The sequence below is a fragment of the Rutilus rutilus genome (assembly GCF_951802725.1).
Source record: "Rutilus rutilus genome assembly, chromosome: 11".
Taxonomy (NCBI): Eukaryota; Metazoa; Chordata; class Actinopteri; order Cypriniformes; family Leuciscidae; genus Rutilus; species Rutilus rutilus.
The window spans coordinates 8,440,754-8,458,599 of NC_140216.1; the positions used below are offsets into that span (position 1 = coordinate 8,440,754).

General features: G+C 37.5%; 1 protein-coding gene across 1 annotated transcript in view; it reads right to left on the reverse strand.

The window, feature by feature from the left end:
• The window catches only part of gabbr2 (gamma-aminobutyric acid (GABA) B receptor, 2), a 197,267-nt gene that overhangs the window by 139,861 nt on the left and 39,560 nt on the right, over positions 1-17,846 (reverse strand). The window contains exon 2 of the mRNA XM_084422479.1: positions 6,016-6,153. Within this exon, the coding sequence (XP_084278605.1) occupies positions 6,016-6,153 (138 nt within the window). The remainder of the gene's footprint in view (positions 1-6,015; positions 6,154-17,846) is intronic.

A 17,846-nucleotide genomic window follows, 5' to 3' on the forward strand; every position in this document is an offset into this window, starting at 1 on the left:
GTTTGGCATGGACTAATGATTATTGCCTGCATTGTTTCAAGTTAAATGAATTAAGGTTGGAGCAGCTGAAATATTCAGGTTATTCTACAAAACTGCCGGCTTCTTTTATTTCCTGCTCCCAGCAAATGCGAAAAGGCAGGTGACATTTTTTGTAAATATTCTTCAGAGAGAGAATCTAAATGCTCAATGACACATTGTCTGTCTGGCCTGCCAGTTTTAATACTCAAAAAGGCTGTCATTTGTGCATATTCCCAGACTCTAAAAATGAAAACAAACAAACAAAAAAGGTTTTAGGTAAGGATGGGCAATAGCTCTCATTTTCTTTGTGATCCAATACCAAGTTCTATCAAGGCCAATATCTCCTCAAGCAATGCTTCAATTAAATCCTTTTTGTCGTTGTTGTTTCTGAACATAAAAGAGCTAATTATGGCCATTTAACTACATTTGAAAACCATTATTCTTTTTAAAAAATATAATAAGAATAATTAATGATTAGACTTTTACAGTTACATTCAAAAGTTTGGGGTCGGTAAGATTTTTTTAAATTTGAAAGTCTCTTCTGCTCACCAAGGCTGCATTTATTTGATCACTTAGATCAATTTCATTCATCCTTGCTGAATAAAAGTATTAATTTCTCTCAAAAAATAAAAATCTCACTGACCCCAAACTTTTTGAAACTTTTGTTTTTAATTTTACAAATAATTACAGAAAAAAATATCATTTAAGAACCTTTAACTTAAATTATTTATAACAAAAAAAATTATCATAAATATATAAATATAATATAATAGTATATATATATATATATATATATATATATATATCGTAATAAAAACAAATAATATAATAATAAAATATGAAAAATATATTTAGCATATATTTCATAATATGCTCTGTTGAGTGCTGTTCGTGACTGCTTGTGTCTTTGAGCATTTCTGCTTGTGTTCACATGAGCGGAAGAGAAACAACTCCTGTCCTCTGCAGCTACTGCTAACACATTTCATCTCTTTTTCACTTCAAAGTTTATGATACACATTAAATTTCATGCTACATAAATTAAAAACCACAACTTTAAAAGACCGATTTTCCAATGTGAAGATCAATCCTCTCAATACGGCATCCACCCATCCTTAGTTGTACGCCTTACATTAACTTTGTGTGCCAACCTCTCTCTGTCAGTCTGGGAAGCGGCCATATGTAAACAGCTTTGGGAGTTGGCTGTTCTTCTCACTCCTGTAGTTGACGTCAAAGAGGAAGATGGCGTCTGCTGAAGCACGTCGACAGCAGTCTGGCTCTGGCACATGCTCGACTGGGAGCAGATGAGAGGCTGACAGGCTCAAAGACATACTGCTTGGATCTCAACAATACCAATAATAATGCAAGCGCAAGAGGAAGCGCCCATGTAAGCATCTCTAAATCATAGAAACACTGTCTATTTATACTTCTCTTGGCCTAATTTTGGGCTGTGATGGCACAGATTTTCATCAACGCAAGCATGACGAATTTATCAGCCTAGCAAATCAAGCAAGTGCTACTGACAGACATTAACAATAAATAAACTTTTTGCTTTAGTATTATTTTATAGGAGAGTGGAGAGAACAAGAATTTATGAGGAGAACAGGTGGAAATAGGATCAGCTAGGATTCAAATTTGCATATTAGCGTCACAGTTAAACATGTGAGAGCAATATGCTAACCGCTTAGCCACAACTCCTACTCCAAATAATGACACTTTTGACAGCAGCACGTCCATGTTGTCTTTACCAAAATATCCCTGAGAAACATACTCCATCAACAAAATGGCTGCCCCAATACAAACAATGAAAAATGAGAAGTAGGCCTACCTCAAGTAGTTTTGACACTTTTGAAAAGCATAATGCAAGAAAGAGTTTTGTGGTTTTACTATAATCCTTGATGGCCTAAGTATTTTATTTTTCTCGAAGCGAGACTTTATTTGAGATTTTTGACTTTATTAGAGATTTTATTGCACATAGGTTGCCCTGAGTTCTCAGTTATACATCAATTGAGTATCAACTCAAATGTCTCAGATCTCAGATCTCTTAGGAGAAATAAAAATGACACAAAAAGGAAATTGTTTACACACAGTAAGAGTATAAAAATATGAAGTTTAATGAGAAATGTTTCCTTTGGAAATCTATTCAAAAACTTTTCCCTTGTGAAAAAGGAGTACACGTAAAAAAAGTACTTATTATGAAAATAATGTACTTTAAAAGGATATTAAAAAGTGTGAACTTTATAATCACTTGGACTATTTTAAACATTGTCTTTACTAACTTTTCTGGGCCAGCAAGTTTCAATTACATAGAAGCCTATGGAGGAGTGAAACAGCTCTCAGATTGCATCAAAATATCTTAATTTGTGTTCCGAAGATGAACGAAAGTCTTACGGGCTTGGAACAACATGAGGGTGAGTAATTACTGACAGAATTTTCATTTTGGGGTGAACTAACCCTTTAATATTTTAAGAAAAATACTCATGAAAGTGTACTCTCCTTAAGTACACTTAAATGGCCTTTTTTATTCATATATTATCTGCAAGTACGGTATTTTTTTAAATATACTTTTAAGATTTGAAGTACACTAAAAGTGCATATTCATTACAATTAAGCACACTACTTTTTCAAAAGGGTTGGCTTTGAGCACAGTTTGAGACATGTTGCCATCCAAGATGTGAATGCTAGCAAAGTCACGCGGCAAAGTTTTTTTTTTTTTTTTTTTTTTGACAAGCAGCTAGGAATTTATTCAGTGAATATTTCATCATTGTTTGCCAAATAAAAATGTATTTATCCTCAAATTTTTTATGTGCATTTATGTGCATAGAAATGTTAAAAATATGAGCATGGAATCCCTGTTAGTGTTGCTATCTCTTTTGCAATTTCAGCAGAAGCCTCCTTTCGCACTTCATTTGAGATGAAGCATCTAAGACATTAACCATATCTAATTTGTGATTGTTCTTTCCAGCAGGTATGCTCATTTCTCTACCTAGGGAGGTTTGCAGTAACTTATGCAACTAAATGTCTAATTGCATCTTGGCATTGCATATCAATGCATGCAATATGCTTAATCTCATCTAATCACTTTTATTATGATGTTGTGAACAATGTAACCTTCATCAGAGCTAGAATGGGGCCTACTTCAAAAGTATAATAACTTCACAAACAGCACTTGTGAGTCCAGCCTGCAAAAAGGCCTCCTATAAGTCATTAGTAGAAAATGGCATTCTCCCGTGTTTATCGTTTACCCTGCTATATGAAAGATGCATATCGCACGAGGGCACGATATCACCCGAACGCTTAGGGAGAAAGGAATGTCTCAGCTCAAAATAATCATTCTCTCACAGTCTGGGTGACATTCAATTTGATTCAAAGCACTCGAGTCATGTTAATATCTCTGCACATTGCAAGCACTGATGTAACCCACTTCATAACAGAGGAGCCATTCAGAACCACTGAATACCAAGTGATGATTCGAAAAGCACAAAGAAAGCTCAGCACTATTTAATTACACAGTACGCAGGAGAGGAATGCCTGTGGAAACTGACATCCTAACAGATTTCAATGGCTCTTGAGGTCAAAAGTTTACTCTAGGGCTGTTTGCATGTTGGCACATCTCTGGAGGTTCAAACACGAGCGTAAAATTTCACTGGTGAAAACACAACCGTGTTAGCTGCCACTCTAGTTCTTGGCTCTCATGTTTTCGTTAAATATAATTACACAATCCATCAACCAGCCACCATTCTCATTAAACACATTGCTTAAATGAAAAATAAAGGTACAGAATCTTAGCGTTGAAGATGAAAGATGTGGTTTTGATAAACTGGAGAATAGGTCTCCTCAATGTTCATTTAGTCTCTTTCGCTCTTATGAAATGGATCAGCAGGTGTGACAGAGAAATCTCCAGCCATCGGCGTTCTGGCCCCCCTCTGCTGTTCTCCATCCCGCCTAATAATACCATAGTGCGCCAAGAGGAGGGGCACGGAAATGGAAGTGCTGCTATAAAACTGCTTTTCTTCACCACTGAAGAGATTCCGGCATTGAATGCATGACGTGACCCCAGACCCCTGGACCTGCTATCCCGTTTTTCATCTTTGCCCTTTGGAATTTCATTACCCCATGCATTAGGCCCCCTCACTTCCCTTTGTTTATTTTATTTTGTCATATAAAAGTCTTTCTGAGGCGTGTCACCGCTAATCCCATTGTGGATGTGTTCACAACTTCCCATCACCCTGGCTAATTAGAGATCTATTCATCTGGGGTTAATGGGAGATTAGTCCACAAATTAGGACTTCTGTAAGATTATCCTGCAGGAAGGCAAGACCAGTCTAAGATCACAAATACATTAATTAGAGAAATGGCAATGTTTATTTTCCATTTTATGATATTTCCATTCACTGAGCAAAATCCACCCCTAAAAGATGCATATTAGTGCATCAGAGTTTTACCCTTTAAGGTATCCAACTTTTCAGGGGTACATAAGATAAAAAGTTGTCCCTTTATGGGTAGTGACAAAATCTGAGCCCCTTTATGTAAAATTTTTGCACAAAAATAAATTCTGTTTTATTACACTAATTGAAAAAATCACTTTAAAGTGATCATATCATAAGTGATCACTCTTTCCTTAATCTTTTGAGATAAAAAATAACTCTAAACTTCACCTCCTAAGATGAATCTAAGCTGCACAAAAAACTCATTCAGACCATCTGACATTTTCCGGAATCAAATCAATCCACATTTAAGCGCCAACCGTACCTGGTCGGTATTCACCTGAACGTGATCTCACCAAATGAAACATGTTCCTGGATCAACATCTTTGTTCATCCTTGAACAACATTCCAATCAACCAATCAGATTTTAGAGACAAATTTACAGTTCATATCAAGTTTAGGCTTACAACCATGGTTTAGTGGTTTTACATCAATGTTATTCACATATCATTTTACCTCTGATTTTAGGGATAAGTTATGGGTTGAGTTAGGTTTAGGGGTAGGGATAGGGTTAGGACTAAATTTCCGGACAGGAATGTTGATCCAGGAACATGTCTTACTTGGCAAAATCATTGTGACCCAGAGATCTGGCATTCCTGGTCACAGTGAGGTAACACTAAGGTGCTGGTTAACATGGCCCAGCAAAAGCCAAAAAAACTGCCTGTTTAATTCTAAGAGAGGGTGAAAAATGGTTATGATATACAGTATATATATATATATATATATAACAACACAAGAATAATGACATCCTCACTTTAAAATCACGTATTAAATCCATTCTTTTTTGTGCCATTTTTTCTACTTGGAACGATGTACGTTATCGCAAATTTCTGTTCCTCTCATGGAAACCGGCCACCTTTGTGGAACAGTTGTGGAAAATTGCCAGGTTCCCTTGGTGAAATGTCAGCTGGCTTAGAGGCTGACCACACATATGCCAACACAAAAGTGAAAGCGTAGGAGCCCGGAGGAGATTCCTCAGTGGAATTCTTTTATAGTCCTCCATGCCTCACATCAGAGAGATTTTAACTACATTACTTCCTCGAGCCATGTGTGCCGACGGCTACCTTGGTGTACTACTTTTGTCGGTGATGTGCTAATACACAGATTAGAGATATCACTGGATATTGCAAACAAGAGGGGGGGATAGGCTTAGAGTAACCGAACGCTGACTTCCTGTTAAAATCACAGTATTAACACACTAAACACCCCCGCGGGGCCTGCTCAAGACAGAGGTCTCTGGGAAGTTTACTAATTTTTTCCAGTTTTTATCAGCACTGGGATTACGTTTCTGGCCTGGCTTTGCCAACCTTTTGATATAAGATAGTAGCATTTATTTAAGTCACAGAGGAAATCATTAGCGCAAATATATGGCGCACATTCTTCAAGTATGTAAACTCTCTCAGAGTAGCACACGAAACATGGCATTTTGAAGGGGGAAAAGAATTGTTAATGATATGCAAATGAATAATCACATTGCAGATTTTATGAAGCAGATCTTGGCTGTTGCACAAACCTGCACGAGGTTCCACCCCTCCAACGATTCAGCAATGATTGAAGTCACTGATGGACACACGCCTCCAAAGATCATCAAATGTTTCGGACCGTAGCAGATTGCATCAAAGAAGGCCCTCAATCCCTTTGCATTGTCGCACTGAAGAAAGAAAAAGGAAAATTAAGTCAGAAAAGTTTATAAATATACTGTACATAGAATAGTAATGTCAATCGTAGTGACATCAGCAGGTGTAACTGCTCTCAATTCATTCTTTAAAAAGCAGGTTTAAATCTTGAGAGCTTTTTCCTGATATATTCTTCATGTACAACCATATTGCATAATCAAAAATCCAATGCATGTTTCTTTCATAATATGGTGTAATGGAAGAATGTAAATGGAGGAAAGAAAACATGGACCTCGAATTTCTGAATGTGAAAACATGGTCTGATGTACAGGAGAGCCCTACTGCTGCGGTACTATGCGCCTATTTCATATCACTATGGCAACGCTCTTGGCTCTGTAGATGAGCTGAAGGAAAGAAAAGATGTAGCAGGGCTATTGATTGTGATGTGAGCCCCTAACTGTTTTATATTTGATTTTCTGATGTTGGTAATGATATTTCAGTCCCTAGTAAATACTTCCGAAGGTCAATTAACAGCAGTCAGCTTGACCTGACTCAATCCTGGTCGTAACCAGAAATGTCTCAACACTACACACAGTGACCTGGTCAAGAATTTGTTTTAACCAATTTAAGAACGTTTTTCGGTTTTAAGATTCAGGCCCGGTTTCACAGACAGGGCTTAGATTAAGCCAGGATTAGGCCTTAGTTCAATTAAGACAATTAAGTACTTAGAAATTACTGGTGTAAATCTTGAGACAAAACAATGGCAGTGACATATTTTAAGATATCTCAGTGCAAGTTGCTTTCAGTTAAAACAGCTCAAACATGCATTTTAGTCTGGGACTAGGCTTAAACCTTGTCTGTGAAACCAGGGGCTAATGTATTTCTGTAGTGTGTAAATGAGTAAGCTTTGATATTTTGATAAATACTACTATCGTGCTCCGCAGGAAACAATATACAAGTTTGGAGCAACATAAAATGTGTAAATGATGACTGGACTTGTTCAAAACAAATGTGTTGAAAAAGCATCTCGATTGGACTGGCCAAATTCAGAGACTACAGACAAACACTGGTTTTTTTTACCAAAAATAATTGTGCAGCTTAAACACATCCCACATCCCAACGTTGTATTCAGAATCTACTGTTAAAAAATCTGACCCATCAGGTTGAACAAGCATGACGCTTCTGTTTCCAGTATGCCTTTATTAGAGCATTTATGTGGTGCATATTTCTGGCCCACAACCAATGATGATACAACAGACGTACATCTCTATTTCTGACACCCCATCGCACTTGGTAGTATTCACTAGCCAGTGAGCTTCAGCGTCAGAAATAGAACTGTTGAAAATAGACTGTGGCGTATGAAGAGCAGGAATATGAGATGAGGCACTGCAGGGTGAGTCGATTGAAGTGATGCTGCTCATAATGCTGAATAAAACAGCAGGCTTTTAAAATATCTCATTTGCATATTTCCTTCATATTCACTTAATTCTGGACATCAGTAGCCATGAAAATACTAATGCCTGCTATAGACTGTGCGATTTCAGCAACCTCATAAGATCATTACAAATCACACTGTACGACATGGATCTAATAAAATTGGGCATGACATGTAGACTGTATGATGATGACACCTATTGAATCGTAGGCTACGACGCAAGTTAGTGTAGAAGAATAAAACATCATCAGCATGCGCTAGTGGTAAACCAATAGAGAAAGATAAATCACACTTTGGCAATTGTGGTTCTTATGTGTGCTGAAAAAAGAGGAGGAAGCAAAAGAGGAGAATATGGACACGGTCATGGCAAGGGAAAAGAGGCCAATTTGGCTTGCCAATTTTGCCAATGAAGCTTGAGGTAAGTAGTTTAAAATGTTAACGCCATGTCGTGTTGATCAATACGCCATTTCATGTTGCATTTTTATTGGCTGGTCAGTAGACATAGGTCGTAACAACACACTGTGAGATGATCGTGCTAAATTTCTAACTCTGTCAGAAAATTATCGCAGGCTATCTTTGGTCCCAAGACCATAACAACAAACCTGAACCTCTCTCACATAGGACCTCAGTTTAGGAGGCACGACCACAGAAATCGCCAAGATTGATCATCTTAGTGAAATATGCTGTAATAAGTGATGAACAGGTAAGCGCCTCGACCACTTAAGGACTACTGTGAAAATGAATCGGTGCGACAACATTTAACTAGACACATCATCATCAACAGTCAATTTATGCTTTATTTCAACCTACTGACCAAGACTGTTGTCTTCAACCATACCTGTGATCATTCAGTCTGTAATGAAGCTCTAGATACAAATACCATTCCTGAACATTCAAGCTGAATGAGATGTGAGGTAATTGACCAAGAAATTGTGGTGCTCATGTGACTGAAACACATTCTGCACTGAAATCAAGGCACCTTTGAATACCAACAATCACAACGTGGTCGTTTGCCTTATAAGGCGCACATCCACGATCTGCCGAGCAGGCTTTGACCATGTTGTCATGGGAACACACTCCACACTTTGAACGCTAAATGAAGGAGAAAGCGAGGCCGGTATTGATAGATATAGCATGGATTGGCTGCTACAATCATAGGGCTATTAATCATAATCAGTATTCAGAGGTGACGTTCGAGGGCTTAATTTTGGATCTGACAGAGTTGTTGTCTGACTGACAGACTTCACAACAACTGGCCACCACCACCACATCACTGCAAATCAATTTAATGAATATATTCATTATCTAAAAAAAAAAAACAGTATACTGTATATATACTACTACAACATAACAACAGTGGATTTAGTCAGTGGATTAGTATTCTGGGTTTCAACATCAACATATATGCCATATATGATTTTAAATAAATTTAACATTATATATAATATTTAGCTTTCATTTATTGTATTTTAATTTAAGTAAACTTAAACTAAAACTTCAGTTACTGCCAAGGTGACAATAAAAATGTTTGGTCTTTTCTTTTTCCATCTAATATAATTTTTTTAATTATTATTTATTTTTATATATATATATGCAAGTAAGCTGATAAAATAATTTAAACTCAGTTTTTTTATTTATTTTTTTACATGTATTTATGCATTTCCAAAGTAAATATGTCGAAAATGTACAGTCAAGCTATATCATGAAATAAACCACTTAATGTTTGCAAAATCCCCCTCTGTGGGTTAAAAAAAAAAAGAAACAAATCTGTGGGTTTTCAGTGTATGCCACAAATGCTGAACCTAGAACATCCCTTTAACTATCTGGGTCAATTTTGCAGTTTTGTAATCAAACGGTTCTCTTGGGCAGGCTGCTCAATGGGAGTATGGCAGAGGGCAATTCTGTGTTTATAGGACTGAGGCCCAAAGTCCTGTCATTCAAGCCATTAGCGTGGTAAGTCAGGCCAGCACAGTGACCACAAGACTCACTGCTGTTGACACACCATTTGTCCTGTGACCAGACTCTAGACCTCCAGTAGATGAGGAGGAAAAAGTATAAAGCCAAGCTCTGAAGCACCGATCATGTGTAGATACAGTGGATGCTTATGAACACACCAAATATATATACTCCTGGAAAACCATGTTATGAGATACTAGCTCCCTCAGGAAATACTCACTGTAACGAACTGATTATTTATGGAAGCATTAGTACGTAATTTAACTGCATCTCTATGAACAAAATCATAAACAAACATGCTTTCGTCAGATCATTCACAAGCTTGCTTTGCTCATTTGCTGTGTGTATCTGTTGTAGAGCTATCCAATTAATCGTAAAAACATCGCAATCTCAATTCAAACACCCATGCGATCTTATTCCTAAATGACAACCATTCAACCTTTGACAAAGTCTCACCTGAACATTCAAATCTGCGTTGCCGCTGACCCAGAGAAGTTGTAATGCACAGTAGGTATGAAACGGTTTAACAAACAGTCTTTTCAATCACACAGTATCATTATTTCTGTGCTACAAAGATTGAAATTATCACAGAGGTACTGGGAAAAAAGTTTATAGTTCGGTTATAAACGTTGATGTCTACGGTAGTGATCAAAATAGAGCAAATCACCTTTTGAACGTAAGTTGGCGCTTCAAATAACGATTGCATCATTATGACACTAGGTGGAGATTTGTCATTGAATCATTCATTCAAGCGATTCGTTCAAAAACACTGATTATTCCAGTAATGAAAAATTGCCATGGGGTTCACAGACAAGATTTAAGCCTATTCCAAGACTAAGATGCAGGTTTGAGCTGTTTTAACAGAAAGCAACTTGCACTGACATTTCTTAAAATATGTCAATGCCATTGTTTTTTCTCAAGACGCACACCAGTAATGTTTTTTTTTTTTTCGAAGGCATGTTTGTAAAAGCTACTTAAATGCCCTAATTGAACTAATGCCTTATCCTGGCTTAATTTAAGCCCTGTCTGTGAAACAGGGCCTTGAAAGTCTTTATGGGTGAGTAATTGAATCAGTCATTCAAACATTTTTTTAAATATTTCATTCAAATTTATAAAAATAAAAAAAAAATCAGAACCTCTAGTAAATGACATGTTATTTTGTTTAGTTGTCTGTTCAGAATCGTGAAAAAAAACGTGATTCTCAATTTCATGCCGGTATCATGCCGCTCTAATCTGATGGGGTGGAAAAGAAATAGAAGAGGGCACATATCTTTGCAATTGCAGAAGCAAATGACTCGGAAAGGACAGTAGGCTAAGGATTATTAATGGAACTATTTCCTCTGACATCTTCAGCATCATAAAATGGCCACCCAAGGTATTGTGGCAACAACAAGGGATAATCACGGCAAGCTAACCATGATGAAACGGCTTGTTAACAGTGGCAACGGCAGCAGCTGCACCTGTCGCCAGTCAATGGCAAATTACTGCACCCAAGTATGCAACCTGAAGACTTTAGGAATGAGAAAGAGATGGAGATGGAGAGAGAGAGCAAATGAGGAGCAGTATGTCTCATGGAGTTCGATCCTAATAAAGAGGCTTAATGACACGCAAAAAAAATGACCAAAAGTGCATGCACATACAAATGGAGAAAGAAGAAATCAATTAGAAAACAGTTTTGTCACCTTCCATTCATTAGTCTGCAATGTTGATGACGTCCCATATTGCATTTTCTTTCTTCAATCACTGACCCTATCTCCCTCTGCTGATTCTAAGTAACAGTCTTTTATTGAACTGTTATCTTATCAATGTTCACGGAATACTTATCCTAAACCTTTTCATGTTATGGAGTTCAATTTGAACATGCTTTTTACTCCCCGCTTTTCTATTGTTCTTAAAACCACTTTCTGGAATAAAAAAGAAGTCTGTGGTTTGACGTTCATAGGTTAAAGGTTTATACAAATACATGTGCTTCCAGCACAAATGGGTTTTGTGGTGAGGGCTGCTGAAAGAGTGTTTGGAGAAAATATTACATTTTCCATTAAGCATTAAGGATTTTTTTTTTTTTTCTAAAGGATGTGAAAAACAGCTAACTTTATGTATGGACATTTTCCATACACAAACAAGTGATGTGGAATGTGCCAGCACAAACTTTTAGCATCTCTCAGGTGATTATTGTAAATATTGTATTTTGTATGATGAGTGATTTAAGTATGTAAATGATAGCTAACAGAACTAACAAATGGCATTTACTGCTCCATAAAAAGTTTTATTTCTCCTTAAATATTAGGCTAAATATATGTGATTGGTCAGCGGAAATTTACTGTGTACGAAATAACTCTCTTGTTTACTATTCACTATATTGTGAGTGCCACACCATGCACTATAGGGGATATGAAGTGATTTGGGACACAGCTATTCTGAAGGAAAATAAATAGCCTACATAACATTAGCATAAATGCATAAAACATTTAAAAGTACTGCATGTGTTTGGCGAATAAGATCATTAAAATACCACATGCACAAATAATGCAAATGTTTATTAGAAATCACACCTTATTTGGATTTGTGACGATAGCCTAATGGAAAGACCCTTGCCGTTAGATCAGTTAAAGTGTGTACACAGGATGTGTTTTTGAAAATTTTATGTTCATAAAATTTTTCTTGAAAATGCAGCATTCATTGCATAGAATGCTGCAAAAACAATAAGATACAGTAGGTAGTCAACCAAATTGCCTATTACCACCACATGTACCGCTGCCGTGAGACCGATATACAACACCTTCACATGTGACACTCGTTTGTGAAATCACCACCAGACATTTGCTCAGTAAGACTGTAATTGTGATGTTTTTGCTTGTAAATGAAGATAAAATAATGAAATAAACTACTAATAATAACAGTAATAGTAATATAGTATTATAACATTTAATCTTGGCTAATTATTTATCATATACTGTAAGTGCTTAGTGAAATATTACAGTGACGGAAGTGCATGAAGTGTGCTTACATTTTACAGAAAATTACAGCCAGTATTTTATATTATTACACGAGGTGTGCATTATGCCTTAAAATAAATAAAACAACATAAAGGGTATATTTTTAGGTGGGTCTGAATGGGAACAGTGATATAGCCTAGCTTCCTAACACATGGATTTATTTATGCATGTACAGCTCCTATCATTTTAAATGGGGAAACATCAAATTTTCCAAAGCTGTTCACCAAGCTTCTGAACAAAATTACTGTAACCTATGATATATATATTTTTCTCTTACACATCAGCTCAATGCCTTGTAATAATGTCCGTTTAAGTGTTCTATCTATTGAGGGGTAGGACAGGGGTGAGAGGGTGATTCTGTAAATTGTTCATGTGAAAATAATAAATATACTGATTAAAAAAATAAATTAATAAAAAAATCAATGAAATCTGACAACAACTGTCTCATAAATGTTGTTCCTAAATGCTCAAATCATGACAAAAAAAAAGGCATTTTAGCCAATGTGCATGTGCAGTCATAAGCGTGGGTCTCATATAGAATGGACTGTTTCTATAGAAACCGGAGCTTCTAACAGAAGCTGCAGCAACATTCCGCCATACTGTGTGTTGCACTTTCTCCCATTCATAGTAATATGAGTGCGCCGACTTTCTATATATAAAGTCTTTGGAGCTACAAAATAGCTAAATAAGAGAATTATAAATGAAAATGTTAATGCAATACCGCTTAATATCATAATCATAGTGCTAAAAGTGATTATCCAAGAATGCCAAGCCCCTTAGGATGGATGCCCTATGACCTTTTCAAACTCTCAGAATTGCAAATCAAGAGTTCAGCAGGAGAAATCAAATCAATGCTGCCATTATGTCCAATTTCATTGTTTAAAAGCATACAGCAGAAAGAGATCAGCGTGGCAGTCGTGCAGATGCTGACTATTACTCTCCCTCCAAAGCAGGAACCAATTGGATGCAGTTTGAGAAATAAGGCTATTATTCATTGCACTACTATAATGGACTCTTTTTTCATAGATATCTGTGTTTATCTTTGATGTTTATCGTAAAATAAGGCTATATAGTTTAGTCCATTGTATTTAAGACTCCTTAAGAGTCTTAAATTACCTTATGTCCAGGTGCAGCAAGTACAGTACAGAGATCGAAGGGCCTACGATGAGGGTCATGTTCAGTGTTCCTGTCCAAAAGCCAAGGTCTTTATCTCCCATTGCATTTAGAGCACACAGGCATGAGGGAAAAAACAGTCCTGTGCATTTGTTCCCCTTCACCGGGCTCAGGGATCCATCGAGCTCCACTCACGCGCATAAATCCACCTCGATTTTTAAGACCCCTAGACAAGTGGCTTGGGCTTTTGGACATTTGTGACTGCAAACCAGCACCATGCTTGCTGTGGGAATTTTTGCTTGAGATGTTCACACCTTTGTGTCGCATGAAACTGAACCAAGTACCCTGGATTTGTAACATTTGTGCACGCTGGAGTAGCTGAGAGAGCACACTGATTGACTAATACCAAGAGCACACCACAAAACCAAAGCTAGTCATCCAGCGTACATTTCAAAGTTTTTAGTTATGCTGGTGAACTACATAACTAATCACAGACTAGATGTGTAAAGCTATGATCTAGAAATTGGTTAATGTGTCAATGACAAATAAGAATGTCCAAGATAAACAAAACAAGTTTAAAACACAGGCGCCAAATGTACTCTTTATATGCACGTTGGTTTTTATATGGTTTTGTTAAAATTCCATGCCATTTTCAGGACAAAATTTAAACTTAATGACTCAAAATTGAAACATATTTCCCTACACCTTAAAAACATGCAAGTTTACACATCTTCATCACTATTTATACAAATGTTTTAAAATATGTTTTCAAGGTAAAAGTATTGTTTTTAAAAATGTATTCAATTATTAAATTAATTTACAATTACATCATTTTTTTGGAGGAGTTGCACCATGTGCCATTTTACAACTTACACTAACCTTGCCTTACAAAAAGTTCAAATATATTCTGATATTTTAAAATACGTATTGACCTTTGTCTTTATCTCTGCATGTTGGCAAAAACCTGGCGCTACAGAGTGACTCAAACCCACCACATGTAATGTAGCAGCATAAGCACAAACATGACACACTCGTGAACTTTGGTGGTAAATAGTAGTGCTTGAGGGGGCTGTGCCAAGACTAGTGTTGAATAACTGCCATGCTTTTCCAGAAGACTGGAAACTAAACATCTCCGGATCAGCCCAGATTGCTTGTGAACTGTAAAAGCCATTTTGTTTTGAGTGCACTGAACCATTATTAGTGGTTTGCGGATATCAGGGGGGCTTCGTTTTATGGAACGGATCTTATACAATGGCTTGGTTAAGGGATGAAAAATGGCTAAATACATTTAAAAAAATTCCACAATCCATCACCTCTTGAGGAAGCTGTGCTCGAGGCTGTGATGAGCATCAAGCAAGTTACATCGCAGTGACATCAAGGTATTTCAGACTCAGAGATGTTCAAAGGTTCCCACATGAAGATGAACGACACTGTATACAAACAAACTGCAAGGAGAGCTATTAGTATACTGTTATGAAGAAGGCTTAAAACAATATATCTTTGTAATTGGTGGAATTGTGGAAAGAGACAGAGCGAGAAGGATGGCTGTGGAAAGGAAGGCCATTATCAAGTTAATTATTTCTTGGCCCGAGGTCCTCCATTCTCCCCAGGATGTCTCCTCTGGAGAGCCAGGGAGGGGAGGCGGGGATAATTACTGCCATTTTGGATAATTGTGGTGATGTGGCACTCGGTACAGCATCAGGCCGGGATAAAAGGCCAGCCTGGGTTTGGCCCTCAAGAGTTCCTCTAAGTGGAACGCCATCTAGGTCCCTTTCCCAGAAGCCCATTCTTCGAAGTACTTTCCTAAAGCAGTCCCATGGCCTGAAAAACTGCCCTTCAGACTAAAATCTCTTCCTCTGAAGTGGTAATTTAAACAAACGTGATAAAATGAAATGCAGCCAGTGGATAAGTCCATGATTAATATGTTCATACATTAATTATTTTCAGGGAAGGCGATTTCTAGAGTACCTTTAAGGCTGAAGGTGCCAAGAGTTGTGAACACAACTGAATTATCTTCCCAGCTGCCACAAAGAGATGCATTGCAGAGACCCCGAGTAACCCAGGACTTGTAAGTTCCTCTTTCTTGCTGACAACTAACGTGCCGTTGATCCATTGCTCTGCTGGCGACATGTTATTACTTAGACTACCACTGAACAGAAATCCCATTTTTGAGCCTAAGCCTCACCCTAAATGCTCATACCGCTTCCATTTATTTGTCATTTCGACCGGTGCCATGGCTGAGGCCATTAAACATCCAGCGAGAAGAGAGAAATGTTTTGCGAGCAATGATATACATCCAACGGATCCTCATGCATTAAATCAGTGAGATGTGAGATGTCTGATAGAGCCTTGTTTCTCTGGCGGGACTTAATGATGCTGCGGCTTCCGACGGGGAAATGGCGACTCTAGAACATGTGCTGGTCATTCTATGAGACAAGGGGTCCAAACGTAAAATACTCCTCTCGCTCAAGGCCCATATACGAACCCATCTGCTCCGACCCATAATGCTCAGAGTAATGGGCTGACTGCTCTTGGACACGGAGCAGAGGAAAGGGTGGACGGCTGAGTGACATGGTCATATTAAAGTCTGTTCTGAGACTCACATTATTTGGAGTCTTGTGACAACAATGTCCTGCCTCTGTCCAACATAACTCCATTTAATCAGCAGAACGATCGCTCCACATCTAGAGACTCATTGTACTCACACTGTTAATATCCTTGTGACAATCCTCAGATCTAAAACACTGTAAAGGCATAGAAATATCAACAATTTGAAGAAAGAGGGACACACAAAGGCATGGGTCAGTGATTCCTACAGTACACACAAATACATCTTTCTATCCAGTGGTCCTCACGAGCTGCATGCAAAAAACAAGTATAAGGCATGAACTTCAATAAACAAGAGTATGATTCTTATGAAAAGGTTGTTTTAAAGAATCACTGAAAAAGACTCGGTTTGAGAATGACGAATCCTTCACTGAATGAACTCACTAAATCACTATTTCACAAGTGCTAATATAATGCAGTCCCTCCAGTTTTTTCATGATTCTGCGATCGCTGAATACAACACAAAATGTTGCATTTTTTGCAATCCTGCATAATTTGTCATTTTACCACTAAATAATTTCAAAAATAATTTTTATCACAAACATATATATTATCTAAATTAAATTATCCCTGATTTATTTAAAGCTGTAATGCATTATTTTCACGATACAGACGTCGTGCATGCACAGAATGTGGTCTGTGTGAAACAACGAAAGCGAATGTTTCTCACCTGCCGTTTCGCATAAGTGGCAAGGACCGAGCGAAGTGATTACTCAAGATGGATGAATGACCAAATAAAAGGTCTGATGTGCTTGATAGCACAAAAAAAAAAAAAAGAGTTAATAAAAGCTGTATACCACAAGAACTCAATGCAGTACTGACACACTGACTTATGTCAGACTGGCTGCAGATTCTGTGCATATGCGTTTGCCGCCTGTCAGTGCTCGTGCGAGTATACCGAAATGTGTTCTATTTCTAGGCTTATTGCCCTTAAATGATCAAATACACACATAATTATGGCAAAATGTCAGTACTGTCGGTTATGTCTTGAGTGAACAAGTTTGGGATGTGTGTCAGTATTGGATCCGTGCATTAGCCTACTGTTAGGCTAGGTCTTAAAGTAAAAGTAACCTAATATAGCCTACCAGCTCCTGTCTGTGTCATTAATGTTAATCCAACAACAACAGCAACAGGGGAAAACATAAAACATTTCACATAACCAGAGCCGGACAGTAACGGAGTACATTTACTTGAGTACAGTACTTAAGTACAATTTTGAGGGATCTGTACTTTACTCCGCTACATTTCTATCCATAACCGTGAGTACCCGTTACTTCTTCTAAAAATAAAAAATAAAAATAAAGGAAAAAATTTAAATCTCGGAAACCCTCAATTTGTTGTTTCTCTCTCAAACGTGATTGGATTGTGCAGGCGCCACTGATTGGGACAGCCTATCAGCAATCACCTTCAGCTTTCCGCCAAAGTCAACTCCATGGTCAGATTTAGATAAGAGACGAAACCATGGACGAAACAATGGATGAAGACGCAGCAGGTCCATCCCGGGAATGTGCCAACCCGTGGCCCCACCTCGCCAGACTATTTCAATTTTCTGAACAAGTTAATGATAGTTTTCGCTTCAAGTGTTTGCTTTACCAATGTAAGCACTGTGGCAGTAGTAATG